The sequence below is a fragment of the Oratosquilla oratoria genome, chromosome 13, assembly GCF_046742065.1.
Source record: "Oratosquilla oratoria isolate Oo_2021 chromosome 13, ASM4674206v1, whole genome shotgun sequence".
Lineage (NCBI taxonomy): Eukaryota > Metazoa > Arthropoda > Malacostraca > Stomatopoda > Squillidae > Oratosquilla > Oratosquilla oratoria.
In genome coordinates this window covers 38,204,644-38,219,617 of record NC_134789.1, presented here as the reverse complement: position 1 = coordinate 38,219,617, position 14,974 = coordinate 38,204,644, and the positions used below count along the sequence as shown (strand labels likewise).

The window sequence follows — 14,974 nt, the reverse complement described above, 5'->3', positions numbered from 1 at the left end:
CTGAAAAAAGCTTTTGATAAGGTACCACATAAGAAATTGCTAAAGAAATTAGAAACTGCATGAGGAATACAGGAATGCATGAGAGTGGTGATAAGAGACAAACATTCTAATTGGGATGAAGTGATTAGTGGAGTTCCACAATAACAGTTCTGGCCCCAATAGTGTTTGCTATATATATTAATGATATGGATAAAGGAATTGAAAGTTATATGAGCTTTGTGGACGATGCAAAATTGTTGAAAAAAGTGAACACTATAGAAGATTGTGACAGTTATAGAAGAGACCTGAGAAAAAGCAGCTTTCCCCACAGAGTAGTGGATGTATGGAACTTACTAGATGGGACACCATGAGCGTAGCTCCCCTTCCCATAAGATACAACTAGGTTTAAAAAAAAAAAAAAAACACACACACACACACACACATTTACAGAATCGTGAGAGGCATGGAAGTCTTTGACAGAAGACTTATTAAAGTGGAATAGAAGAAAAACAAGGGAACATGAAAAGAAACTCAAAAAGGATAGTTATAGAAGAGATCTGGAAAAAAAAACTGTTTTCCACACAGAGTGGTGGATGTCTGGAACAAATTGGATGAAACAGTAGTACATGCAAACACCATACAAGAATTTAAGAACAAACTAGATGTTGCAAGATACAAAGACGGGTCACCATGAGCATAGCTCCCCTTCCTGTATAATACAACGAGGTAAATACACACACAAACCTGTCTCACTTCTCAATTCATTTTCTTTCTCCCTTCTCATCTCATCTCTTCCTCCTCTCTCATCTCTTCACTCTCCATTTCTATAAGCTCTCTGAACACTCAGTACTCCTACTTTCTGTCTCACACATGCATAAAAACACCTACTTCCATACCTCTGTCCCCTTCCTTATTTCTCCCTTTCATCCCTCCTCCCATATTTGGATGTTCTCAACACCCCCCCCCCCCCATTTCTTTAATATAGAGGAACAACCTGTTCTCCCATTACTTCAGCATCCTTTCTCACATCTTTTGCCGCCTCATCTTTTACATGTCCTGTCTCATCTGCTAGGTTTACATGTATATTGTGTATGTCTGGTACCTGCAATTGGTAGTCCTTTAAGATGGACCCAAGATAGAATCATCTTCCTGCCACCCATCTTCAAAACCTGTCAATGCCTTCACCGTCATCTGGAGGTGCAGGCTTGTGGGCTGACATTTGGTCTCTGGACTGGGCCCAAGATCTCTAAAAATATCAACTGTATTTCTCCCACCATTTTGCTCACAGAGATGACACAACAGTAACTGTTCCTCTCCTCTCAACTATACACCAGTGACAGAATTTTTTTTTTTTTTTTCGCCGAACACGAAGGAAACTAATTGTTATTTTGTGGGATGAGTAAGCTATGTTTCTCATGTGACCGATAAAGGAAATCCAGTTCTTGAAAAAAGTACAGTATAGTTTTGGCAAAATGGAGAAAGAAAAAGAAGAAAGAATAATTATGAACCAATGAAGAGAGGACTGGATATAAGCAAAGTGGGTCCAAGAGTTGTCATCCCCCAAAAGAACTTGTTTGATAGATACTCCAAAGATAAACCAAAGGTGGGAGAACAACAGTTTTTTCCGGGTTTCAAAGAAACCCCGGTGAAATAGGTAAAAGCTTAGATATAGATAGAGAAGTTAGATATAGTAATGCACTAAGAAATCACGAACTAAATGACTTAATGGAAGAAATCATAGCTTTAAAATTGGACTACCGAGCTGTACTTAGGGAATTGATTACTTTGCGTAAGAGTAATGAGCAAACTATTAGAGAATTAAGTGACCTAAAGAGCGAAATTGAAATCCTCAAAAGAGAAAATGAAAGAATGAAAAATGAGAAGAAAAATAAAAATAAAGAACTGAAAAAGGTCAAAGAGCAATTACAAGTAGTGACCTGAAAGGTGGAAGAGTCAATTAAAGAAACAGACCTCATTGAAATAAAAAATCAATGGAAACAAGAACAGGAAAATAAAAAAATATCTTAGAGAAATAGTACAAAAGCAGATGGAGGAAAATACAAATGAAACAGTTATGAAAGTAATTAAAGAAAAGGAAAATTGGGTGAGAGATACAGTTGACAAAGGTACAGTCATCCCTCATTATTCGCGGGTTTTTTTATCTGAGGTTTTGACTATTCATGGATTTCAATTGAAAAAAAAAAAATGAAAGAAAAAATAGATTTTGACCCATTGGAAAGCCACTAATACATCCCGCGGCCCATGCTGCCCATGTGGGCAGCGGGCAGCATGACCCACCACTCAGTTCGCACGTGTTCTTCAAGGTAAATAATTATAAGGTGAATAATCACAGAATAATTATTTTTTCTGTAGCTGTTGATTCATCAGTTTCCTGTTGATCAGTACCAAATTTTCCCCAATATCAGCAATAGCTTCTCCGAAACTAGCAAAAAATTAGACCTATGTTCAATTGTATCACTCAGAGCGCTAGTGCGTTGATGCAGTGGGCGTGGCCTATCAACCAATAATTGGCCACGGTTGACTGTCAACTACGCACACTGGACCAGGCGTCACTGCTGACTATTATGTGTGTATGATACTTCAGACTAAAAATATTCAATTCACCAGAGGTTTTATTACACGTATATTGAGTCTGTTTCATTGCCTGCATATTTTAGTGGTTGAATATGATTGTATTTCTTCACCTGGGCACCTAGCACAAAAAAGAACATACTAAAAAAATTAGAAAGAATCCAAAGAGCAGTGACAAAAATGGCACCTCTGCTATCAAATTCGACATACAAACAAAGATTGGAGAAATTACCATCTATCAACACTGGAACAGAGAAGAGAAAGAGGTGATTTGTTGACCATTTACAGAATTATGAAAGGGAGGGAAATTCTCGATAGAGGCGACTTATTAAAATGGGACAGAAGAGAAACAAGAGGACATGAAAAGAAGCTAAAGAAAGACAGTTACAGAAGAGATCTGAAAAAGAATAGCTTTCCACATAGATTGATGTCTGGAACAAACTAAACAGAGAAAGAGTGAGTGCCAAAACTACATGATTTTAAGAATAAACTGGATGCGGAGAGATACTAAAACGGGTCACTAAGAGCATATATCTCATCCCGTAAAATACAAGTAGGTAAATACACAAATACATCAGACAAGTCCAACATTTCTTTCACAGAGACATCGGTGGGAAGGACTTGGGATCATTGCCAGCCATTGTGGACCTGTCGGTTTTCAGTCATTGATATATCACAGTACACACAGTATAAAATATAAAGTTACAGCTGTTATACTCATTCTCTTTCATCCAGAATGTAACCACTGAAAAAGTGATCAAGCCTGTTCACAGAATGAGAGGGTCACTTAGCTACAACTACAAAATAAATATAATCAGGAAGCCAATGCTGGTATCCTCGTATACTCACTTGTGCCTCATGATCCCTATGTAGGCATCATCATATACTTTCTCTCTAGTAATTATAGACCAAGGTAATATTTTTAGCTATATTTTGAAAAGAAATTAGCAGTCTTTTCTCATTTCTTCCATTGCCTTCTTGTTCCTTTATTCCTCATCCCTTCCTGGCTCAGCTCCTCTCTCCAAACAGCTATATATATAGATCAGTTGACACCTTCATTGTAATATTTTTAGATCAAGATAATAGTCTTAGCTACATTTTGATAAGAAATTACATAGGAATGCAATTTGTAAATTAATTTATGGGTCATGGAGTTCTCTTGGCTTTGATCCGTTAATGTTGCATGCAATTGATTTTGAAAGTGTCATGGAAATGTTGAGGAGGTTGGCAATCTTTCAGGTAACAAATGAGATTAAGAAGCCTCAGAGGGAAAGCTAGCTAAGGCAGCTAACATGCTCCTTTCATTTGGTTGGTTGGCTGGCTGCTGGCTTGTGTGTATCAAGATTTTTTCAATGGGTATTGTTTCTGGAATTGTTAGATTGCAGAATTTTTTAGTGTGCATGTGAGCCTCAATAGATTTAAAATGTACATACATACATACATATACCAAAGGCTTTTTCCCATTACACGGGGGTAGCCAAAAAGAAAAAGGCATAGAAACCACTCCCAATGTACAAAAGATATAATAGGTATTAAGTGATGGCTAACAACAATTGTTACCATATTACAGTAACAATAAAGACAACACCAACAATTGTTGCTTCAAGTTTCACTGACTGGAAATCCAGAGCACCAAAGTGGCTGGCAACAGTCCTTGTGCCCTCCTATCGATCTCTCCTGGAAGAAACCTTGGACTGCTGTCTTTGTAGGACTGTTTCTGTCACTAGAGTCACTGGCTGTCAGTTTCCCAAATGTGAAAAGGAGGAAATGCATTCAAAATTAATAGGGATCTTGGGCCTGGTTCAGAGACCAAGTACTGTACTTCTTCCCCTCCCCCCAATGTTTCACCTCCAAAGGAGGGTTAGGGGATAGACAGATTTTGAAAATGAGCAGCAGAGATAATTCTCTACTGTTCGTCTGGTAGGACCACCTTTTGCAGTTACGTGCTATTGGTCCCCCAACAATAATAATTAGAATAATAGTGATAATGATAATGATACAGGATGGACATCATGGAGAAAGGTCACCATCCCACCCATTTAAAAAATAAAAATCAACATCCTTGCCTCCATTTGGGTGACACTTGAGAGCAAGTCTAAGATCTTGCCATCAGTTTTTGACTATATTTTTTCCACTGTTTCACATAAGGAGAACTGACTGGCAACCATTCCTCCTCCTCCTCTTCCTCTTCCTCTTCCTCCTCTTCCTCTTCCTCCTCTTCCTTTTCCTCCTCTTCCTCCTTTTTATCCACTTCCTTCTCCTTTTATTCCTCTTCCACTTCCTACTACCACTTCTACAAAGCATTGACACTAAAGTCCCACATTAATATGTATATATCTCTCTGGCTCTTCCCACCTTTCTCTCACCCCTCTCCCTCCCCTCTCCCCATTCTCTTCCCCTCTCTCTTGCTCTTCTCTCTCCCCTCTCCTCTTTCTCCCCTCCCCTCTCCCCCTCTCTTCTCTCCCCCCTCTCATCTCTCTCCCCTCTCCCTCCCTCTCCTCCTCCCCTCCCCCAAGAAATATTGTGTATTTACGTGATTGTAGTGTACAGGAAAGGGGTTTGGTCCCATCCCCTACTTGCCAATTTATCATACCTAGCCTTAAGTCAATGTACAATTTCAACTTCCTTGATTTACAGTTATCATGTTTAGATTTGGATTCATGTATTCCAGATGGGCTATATCTCCTAAGCCATTTCAAGTATTTATGCATCTGTAAGGAAAACTATATTTCTTCATATCCATTAGACATGAGAGTTGTTTCCAAATGTATGTGTAAACTTGCCAATGCCTTTTTGTCACTATCTTATCTTATAGAATGATATTAATAGGCTGTATTATTTCTCTGTGGCAGATGGTGGAACAGCATTTCTGCTTGCGATGGAACAACTATCGCACCAACATCACAGCAGAGTTTGAGACTCTGCGAGAGGGAGAACATTTTGTGGACGTCACCCTTGCCTGCGATGGACAGCAACTCAAGGCCCATAAGGTCGTCCTCTCAGCATGCAGTCCCTATTTTAAGGAATTACTCAAAGTAAGTTTGTTTGCATTCATTATATTGTTTACCTTTGTTTTGTTTGCCATTATTGTTTTAATGTTTAGGTTGGTAATTATAATTAATGCAAACCCTCAGAGAAGAATTACTGTCCAGCAGATTATTCACTATTTATATCGTCTTCTAAAGGTATAGAATTGGTAGTTTTCAGTTTTGTCGTATATTTTAGCATTGAGATAACACACACACAAGCTATTATCCCTATCCCTTCCCCTTTGAAAAACTAAAACTTTATTATTTTTTTAATAATTCCGAGCTCCTTTGTTCCTACTGGGACCAATGTTAGGTATGTGTTTATGGTGGCCCCATGAGGCAGAGGTCAGAGAAAATCATCTCTTTATCATTTGTCTTCAAAAACCCATCAGCACACTCATCACCATGTGGAGATGAGGGGTTGGCACTCTCTCAGAACCAGGGCTAAACTCTCAATCAAATTTGACTATCTTTCCTTCACTTTTTCATGGAAGGAGAGCTGACAACTGCCCCCTCCTCCCTGCCCCTCCTCCTCTTCCTTGTCCTTCTACTCATTCTCATCTTCCTCCCTATCCTCATCCTTGTCCTTGTTCTCCTTTTCCTGCACCCCATTCTTATCCCCCCCCCCCCCGACTTCAAAAAAAAAAAAATAAAAAATAAAAAAAAAAAAAAGCCTACACATACCAGTATTGTAAAACCAGCATGGCTTCAGAAGAAATCACAAGCATAGTGCTCACAATTCAAACCCAGTCAACCAATCTGTTGCTCTAGGTCTATCTTACAGGAGACCTACAGTTCCCAGAGAGCCAGAAGAAGCTACTAGATTGGCTCATAAGTCACTCTTGGAAGATTTTATGATGCCTGGGTAAGCTTAGAGAAGGATTATGTGTCCAGTGTTTTGTGTGTGAAGATTGCATCAGGGTTACTTTGCATTATAGCTAGGCCTGTTCTGTGTTGGTATTGTTGGATGGTGGCCTGAATGCAGGTGTGCTAGTGTGGTTCTTCCTTGTGGGAGGGATTTGTCAGTAGAGCATACGAGGTAGTTTCATGGTCTGTCAGGGAGTGTTTGTAACTTATGTATGTTTGACTTTGGATGTGATATGATGTGTGATGGTGTTAGTTTGGATTCTAGACATTTGAGTAAAGTGCTTCTGGTGTGTGTATTTACCTAGTTGTACCTAGTTGTATTATACAGGAAGGGGAGCTATGCTTGTAGTGACCCGTTTTTGTATCTCTCAGCATCTAGTTTGTTCTTAAATTCTTGTATGGTGTTTGTACACACTATTGTTTTGTCCAATTTGTCCCACACATTGTGTGGATTATTATTTATTTATTTATATATATATATATATATATATATATATATATTTTTTTTTTTTTCGGCTGTCTTCTATAATTATCCTTTTTTGAGTCTCTTTTCATGCCCTTGTTTTTCTCTTATCCCACTTTAATAAGTCTTCTCTGTCAAGAACATCCTTGCCTTTCATGATTCTGTAACTGGCCAATAGATCTTCTCGTTCTCTTCTTTGTTCCAGGGTTGGTAATTTAAGTTTAGATGATCTTTGTTCATATGTCAATTTTGAAAGTGTTGGTGCTATCTTTGTCATTGCTCTTTGGATTCTTTCTAATTTCTTTGTATTCTTTTTTGTACTGGGTGTCCATAGTGTCACAGTGTATTCCAATCTTGGACTTATCAGTGTGATTAATATTTTTTACCGTTACTTCATCCAAGTAATTAAAAACTACCTTTATTGATTTTAGTAAATTGTAGGTTTCTCTGACTATTTTGTTTATATGCTTGTCTTGTGACATGTCTTTGGTGATAATTACTCCTAGGTCCTTTTTGGAGCTAACTTTCTTTACTTCCTTTATACCAATTTTATATTGTCCTGATATTCTTTTTTTTTTTTACTTTTTCCAAACTCTATTGTACTATATTTCTTGATGTTGAAGTTCACTTCCCACTTCTGGCTCCATTCCCAGACTTTGTCCAGGTCTCTCTGTAGTGATTCACATTCTTTTTCTGTTCTTACTTTCTCTAGCAGTGCTGTGTCATCTGCAAAGAAGTTCATATAACATTCTACAGTTCATATAACATTCTACATCTTCACCCATGTCATTTAGATATATAGCAAACATTATCAGAGCTAATACTGAACCTTGTGGGACTCCACTTATCATTTCTTCCCAGTTTGAGTTTTTATCTCTACCACCCTCATTTTTCTCCCATGCAAGAAATCTTTGATCCATTTCGATAATTTTCCTTGTACACCTGTTGTTTTGAGTTTTCTTAATAGCTTTTTGGATGGTACTTTATCAAATGCCTTTTGTAAATCTAGGAGAGCACAATCTGCCCATCTGTCCCTTTCTTGCATTATATCTATTAACCTTGAATAAAAACAAATCAAGTTAGTGGCACATGATCTTCGTTGTCTAAAACAAAATTGTTTTGGATTCAGTATATTGTTTAGTCCATCTATTTTTGATAACGTTTTCACATATTTTAGCCATTGTGCTTGTAAGGGAGACCAGTCTATAGTTTGTTGGGTCTTCCTTATCTCCCCCTTTATATATTGGCACAATATTGGTAGTTTTCCAGTCTTGTGGTACCTTTCCTTCTTTGAGTGAGCAATCTATTATCTTGTGTATCTTGTCCATTAGTTCATCTATACATTCTTTTAGTATGTAGTTTGCAATGCCGTCCAGTCCGTGTGGTTTTCTGACATCAAGGTTTATTATTTGGTCCCTTGTTTCCATGTCACAATTATTTCTTTTGTTGGGGAGGATCTTTCTCCCTTTCCATCATCCCGTGTGTATTTTCATTTGTGAACACAGATTTGAAGTGTTTGTTCATAATTTCAGCCATTTCCATATCTATGTATAGTACATTCCCTGACATAGTTTCACTATTACCTGTTTATTTTTTAATTTACCATTTACATATAGGTTGATCCTTACATTTGTCTATTATGTCTTTTTCATAGTTTTTTCTTCCCTGCGTATATTTACACAGTTCTTATTTTATTTTTATTTTTTTAAGCTATGTCTCTTTTATCTTTTGCCTTACTACATTTTTTGTTGTACCAGCACTTAATATACACCTTTTCCTGTTGTTGTTTTTTTGTACATATTTACCCACTCCTTCATATCCATTTCTCTTCCAGCAGTGTTTCTCCACTTAAGAAGTTTTTCCATTTCACTTTTTGAAAGAATTTTCAGTTTCTGAAATCAGTTTTGTTATACATTAGTCTTCCTTTTGTGTTTCTCATTTCTTCCCTAATAAATTTCCTCTTTTAGTTTGAATTAAATTATTATGTGATTATTCTTCCCAATTGGTGTCTTGTATTCCATTTTATTCGCAATCTCAGGCTCTGATGTAAATATATAGTCTCCATGATTCATCGTTATTTCTATATCTGGTATTCTCTTTTACCCATTGAGTCATTGTGTATTCAATTGTCATGTCCAGTAGTATATTTCCCCAAGGGTCCTCTTCACCTTTCACTGTCATCTCCCAACAGATTTCTTTAAAGTTAAAATCACCCATAATTACCAGATTTCCTCCTTTCAATATTTCATTTAATGCGTGCCTTGTGTCTTCCAGCATTTTGGAATGGTCACTCTCCAAGAATACGTTTTTGGGGGCATATATATCATTACAAATGTTCTACTTTTCATGTCACTATTTTCAACTTTTTGTCATATCAATTCCACATTGTTTCATTCTGTTACCTTTGTCACTTTTAAGCCTTTCTTAGTCAAAGACATGATTCCTCCACCCTGTTTCTCCTTTCTGTTTTTAATCCAGTGATTATAAAAACCTTGTCCAATAGTATTTGGTGATAGTGGACCTTTTAATTTCGTCTCCACAATTCCTATTATATCCAGTTTCTCTTCAGCCAGATAATAATTTAATTCATTTAATCCTGAAATCATGCCATCTATGTTGATGTATACATATATATATACACATATACCAAAGGGAGGTAGCCAAAGGCATGAAAACCATTCCAACCCATTCCAACCCATTCCATCCTCTAACCTCCCTTTTATCTTGGCACCTCCTGGATGATGGGACATCCCTGTATCAAGGCCGCTTCATTAAATTGGTGACCCCCCCTCTCCATCCCCTTATGCAGAAGAGAAAACGGGGAGAAATCCCTACGGGCTGCATCAAATTTTTCTCACACATACTACCTCACCCCCCATCCTCCCACCCATTCCACCTCATGCATCACATCATCCATATACAACCATTTTCCATTCACCCCTGTCTTCTGTCCTCTCCCATCCTTTGTCAACAGACATTCCCCTCTTCCCCAAAGCCCCTCTCACCCCATCCATCCATCTCATCCTAGGTCTCCCCCTCATGTTCACTCCCTCCACATCTGCCTTCCATACCTCTTTTGCTAGTCTTTCTTCACTCATTCTTTCCATGTGTCCAAACCATCCCAATACTCTTTCATCCACCCTATATCCCAACTCCCTTACCACCCCTGTTCTCCTCACCTCATTTCTCACTTTCTCCAGCCTAGTAACCCCCATCATACTTCTCAGACACCTCATCTCAAACACATTCATACTCCTCTCCTCCTCTCGTATGTTCCATGTTTCTGCCCCATACAGTGCTGTTGGCACAATCACTCCTCTTAGCCTCCATTCCTAAATGTCTATTTTTCATTGCACTTTTTAATCCACCAAGGCATTTACTCACTACTCTCAATCTACATTCTACCTCCACCTCCACTCCTCCCTTTCCTGCCACATTTGCACCCAAGTATCTAGAACTATCCACTTCCTCCTGTCACTCTCCCTTAATTCTCACTTCCAGTCCACTGCCACTTTCTCCCCTTGTACATCTCATCACCTAACTTTTACCCACATTTATCTTCAACTTTCTTCATTCACACACACTCCCAAATTCTGTCACCAACTTCCTCAATCCCCTCTGATCCTGCTACAAGTGCAGTGTCTGATATATGATCAAATCAAGTTACGACTGGTTGGTCGGAACCAATTGCATTTGTAAGTCAACGACTACCTGTAATATATACACATACATGGATGGAATTGCAAATTGGATATAAAAAGAATGTATAGATGAACTAACAGACAAAATATGAAAAATAATTGATTACTCACTCAAAGAAGGAAAGATACCACATGATTGCAAAAATGCAAATATTGAACCAATACAGGTACACCTCACCTTGAGTCATTAATTGGTTTCAGGAGACACGATGTAAGTTGAAAAATGACATAAGTTAAATTTGCTTAAATGTAAGCTAGGTAGGCCTGGTATAGCCTAGGCTAAACTGCTAATAGCCATTCCCCAGTACTGTATTTTACTTGTGAATGCATACAAAGGATTACAAAGGCGGAGCATGTCGACAGGAGACCTTTTGGTCCATATCTAGGTCAGATGCAAAAAAAATCATAATAATAAATAGATAAAAACTTTAATAATGTAGATAATTATTAGAATACATAAAAAAATGCATAGGTATAGTTAAATAATAAAGAGGTAAATAGTAAATAATAATAAATTGACATATAACTAATAATAAATGAGAACCAAACAGACAAATGATAACAAAACAAAAACAAAGATAACAAAACAAAAACAAAAAATAACAAAACAAAAACAAGGAAGTAAAGAAAGTTGGTCCCAAAAGGGACTTAGGAGTAATCATCACCAAAGACATGTCCCTAGACAAGCAGATGAACAAAATACAATTTGTTAAGATCAATAAAGGTAGCTTTTAATTACTTGGATGAGGAAATGGTAAAGAAAATAATAGTCACACTGATAAGACCAAGATTGGAGTACGCAGCGACACGATGGACACCCAGTACAAAAAAGAATATAAGGAAAATAGAAAGAATCCAAAGAGCAATGACAAAGATGGCCCCAACACTTTCAAAATTGACACGAGCAAAGACTGTCTAAACTACCAACTCTGAGACAAAGAAGAGAGAGGTGATCTGTTGGCCATTTACAGAATTAAGAAAGGCGTGGAAGTCCTTGATAGAGAAGACTTATTAAATTGGAAAAGAAGAAAAACAAGGGGACATGAAAAGAAACTAAAAAATGACAGTTATTGAAGAGATCTGAAAAAAAATATATATATAGCTTTCCACACATAGCGGTGGATGTCTGGAACAAATTGGAAGAAATGGTTGTGTGTGCAAACACCATACAAGAATTTAAGAACAAACTAGATGTTGCAAGATACAAAGACAGGTTACCATAAGCATAGCTCCCCTTCCCGTAGAGTTTCTGGCTGCCACTACAGCAGTCCAGGTTCAAATCCTGCCCAGGGCTGAAATAATTTCAGTATTGCTGCACTGCAAGTTGATACTCAAACTCACGTGGGTGGGGAGTTGGGGAGTTGTGTGCATGTAAGGTCACAACATTACCCAGAGATCTGTCGTATATGAGCTCTGAGCTCTCTTCCAGGATGGAAAAAGCTGTTGATCATGAGTCCAACACATGATCCAAGACCATGGTGAATCACACACAGATACACTCGCACATTAAGAACCTCTTTCACCTTATAAGGGAGATAGCCAACCAAGGCTTGCACCCACACCCGCCCATTGTTTCCCTCTCATCTTAACTCCTCATGGATGAATAGCCTTCCCTCTCTCCTGTTCACTCTCAAGTCAAAAGCAATGCAGCAAGAGACAGCACATCCAAAGTAAGTCTGCTTCATTTACCCTCCCTCCTTGTCCTCTCGTGTCAAAAAAAGAGAGAAGTCTCAGAGAAAATCCCTTTAACCCCTTCACTCCAGGCCAAAATCTCGCAGACAGCATTAGCTGCCAGACGTGCGATGTTGCATCATAATACTCGCATTATAGAAAATAAAGTCACCGCTGTATTAATCGTTTTCTCTTTCACCCATGAATTTTGATAACCATAGAAAATACGATGTAGCCAGTTTACAGAGTATGGGGGTCACGCAGGTACAACTACAATAAATATAATCAAGACGCCAACGTCGGCATCCTCGCGTACCCACTTGCTCCTCATATGGAAGGGGTTAAACTGCATCAAAATATCATCCCTACACAACCATTCTCTACTCACACTTATCCCTGCCTTCTCCCTTTACTGCTCAACAGGCATTTCCTTCGTGCTCATAGCCCCTTTCAGTCCATCCATCTCATTTTTGGTCATCCCATAAAGTTCACTTCATCCTAGTTTTCCCCACTTTTTTTTTTTTTTTACTAATCTTTATTCTCTCATTCTTTCCATATGACCAAAGCATCCCAATACAGTAAGTCCTCGTTATACGGTACATATGCGTTCCTGGAAACCTTACCGCAAATTTAAATTACCGTATCCCAAACCCATTATAACATGTAATAATAGGATATGGCAGACGTACCTTCTCCCTGCTCTTTCCTCTTCAAAATGTCTAGCGGATACCATATCTGTGAATTTTTCTTACCATAAATAGGATCGAAGGTAGTACATACATATACCAAGGCTTTTTCCCCCTTACAAGGGAGGTAGCCAAAAAGGAAAAGGCATAAAATCATCCCCACCCATTCCATCCCTGAAAAAAAAAAGAAAAAAAAAAAAAACGAGGGTAGTAATTACCAAATACCGTAACTGCGAATTTACCGGATAAAGAATTACCATATAAGGAGGACTCATTGCACTTTTTCATCAACCCTGTCTGCCAGCTCCCTTTCCACCTCTGCTCTCCTTACTTCATGTCTCACTCTATCTTTGTAACCCTCACCCTATTTCTTGGACATTTAATCTCGGACACCTTTAAACTTTTCCCTTTGTGCTTCTTAATTTTAAGTCTGTCCCATACAGTGTCATAGATACAATCACCCTTTCGTATAATCCTGTCTTTGCATCCTTCCCAGATGCCTGTTATTTGTGACAATTTTCAGTCCCCTCACCTCCCAAACATTTGCTTGTTTCACTCACTACAGATTACCTCCACCCCCACAACTCCATTTCCTGCTACATGTAACCATAAATACATAAAACAATCCACTTCCTCTAGTCTATCTCCTCTAAGAATTGCTTCCAACTTGCTACCACCCTTGTACATTTTGCTTTTACTTGTACGTACTTTCAATATAAATTGTGTTTGTGTATCTCCCATCTCCCTCCCAATCCCTTTCTCTCACACCCACACACCCCTCTCCCCCTCCATCCTATCATTTCTCATCCTCTCCCCTCCTCTCCTGTTCTGTCTCCTTATCTCCTTCCATCATTGCCTCTTACCTTCTCTTCCTCACCTTCACTCTTCCTCATCCTCTTCCGAACTCATCATCTCAACTCACCTTCTCAGCTCTTATTCTCAACTCTACTTCTCAAATCTCCTTCCTCTTTGCCCTCTCTCCCTACCAACTCTCTCTCTCTCTGCACTCCCTCTCCTTTTCTTCCTCCCCCTCTCTCCTCTCCCCCCAGTCTCTCTACTCTCTTGCTCACCTCTCTTACTCTCTTTCCCCTCCCTCTCTATCTCTCCTGGCTTCTCCCTCTTTCCCCCACTCTCTCTTCCTTTCATCCTCTCTTTTCTCTGTCTCCTCCCCCTCTCTTCCTGTCTCTACTCTCTCCCCCCTTCTTCTGTGTCTTGCCTCTTGTAACACTCCACTCAATCTCTCCCCACCACTTAATTTCCTTCTTTCCTCTGCCTCACCTTCTCTCTCTCCCTTCCTCACCCTTCTCCTCTCTCTGCCTACCCTCTCCTTATCCTCTCCCTACCTTCCCACTCCCATTCTCTTCCTCTCACTCCCTCATCCTCCCCCTCCCATACCTTCCTTCCTTTTCAGAATCCCTCTCCCTCTCCTTTCCTCTCTCCTACCTCCTCAACCACCCCTCCTCCCTGTTCATCCTCTCTCCCATTCTCTCTCCTCTTATCCTTCTATCTCCCCCTCTCTATCCTTCTTTCCCCCTTCTCTTTCTCTCCTTCCCTACCTTCCTTTCTCTGTCCTTCTTTTCCATTCTTTTTCTTTGCTGTCTTCATATTTTTCATAATCTTTTTCTTCTATTCTCTCTCTCTCTCTCTCTCTCTCTCTCTATATATATATATATATATATATATATATATATATATATATATATATATATATATATATGTATATATATGCTGGAACCATTGTTCCAATTTCCAAGGGGGGCAATAGAGCCTCGGCACTATAAATGGGATTCCCAGATTTTTTCACCTACCCTTCTACCTATGCATTGCATTTCTCCTCCTCTTCCACATAGATACATACAAAACCGGGAAGTGTGGAGGTGGTGGCATTAGTTACTATACTTACGTCAGAAATCATAGTATCGCCACACATGGCACTCTCCCCAGGCCCCCCACCACAGTGTCCACTAGCCAGTGGGTCCTGCGTAG

General features: G+C 38.9%; 1 protein-coding gene across 2 annotated transcripts in view; it reads left to right on the top strand.

The window, feature by feature from the left end:
• LOC143032389 (uncharacterized) overlaps positions 1-14,974 on the top strand; it is a 295,845-nt gene that overhangs the window by 23,179 nt on the left and 257,692 nt on the right. For both annotated transcript variants that reach the window (XM_076197086.1, XM_076197087.1), the window contains exon 2: positions 5,424-5,606. In XM_076197086.1, the coding sequence (XP_076053201.1) occupies positions 5,424-5,606 (183 nt within the window). The remainder of the gene's footprint in view (positions 1-5,423; positions 5,607-14,974) is intronic.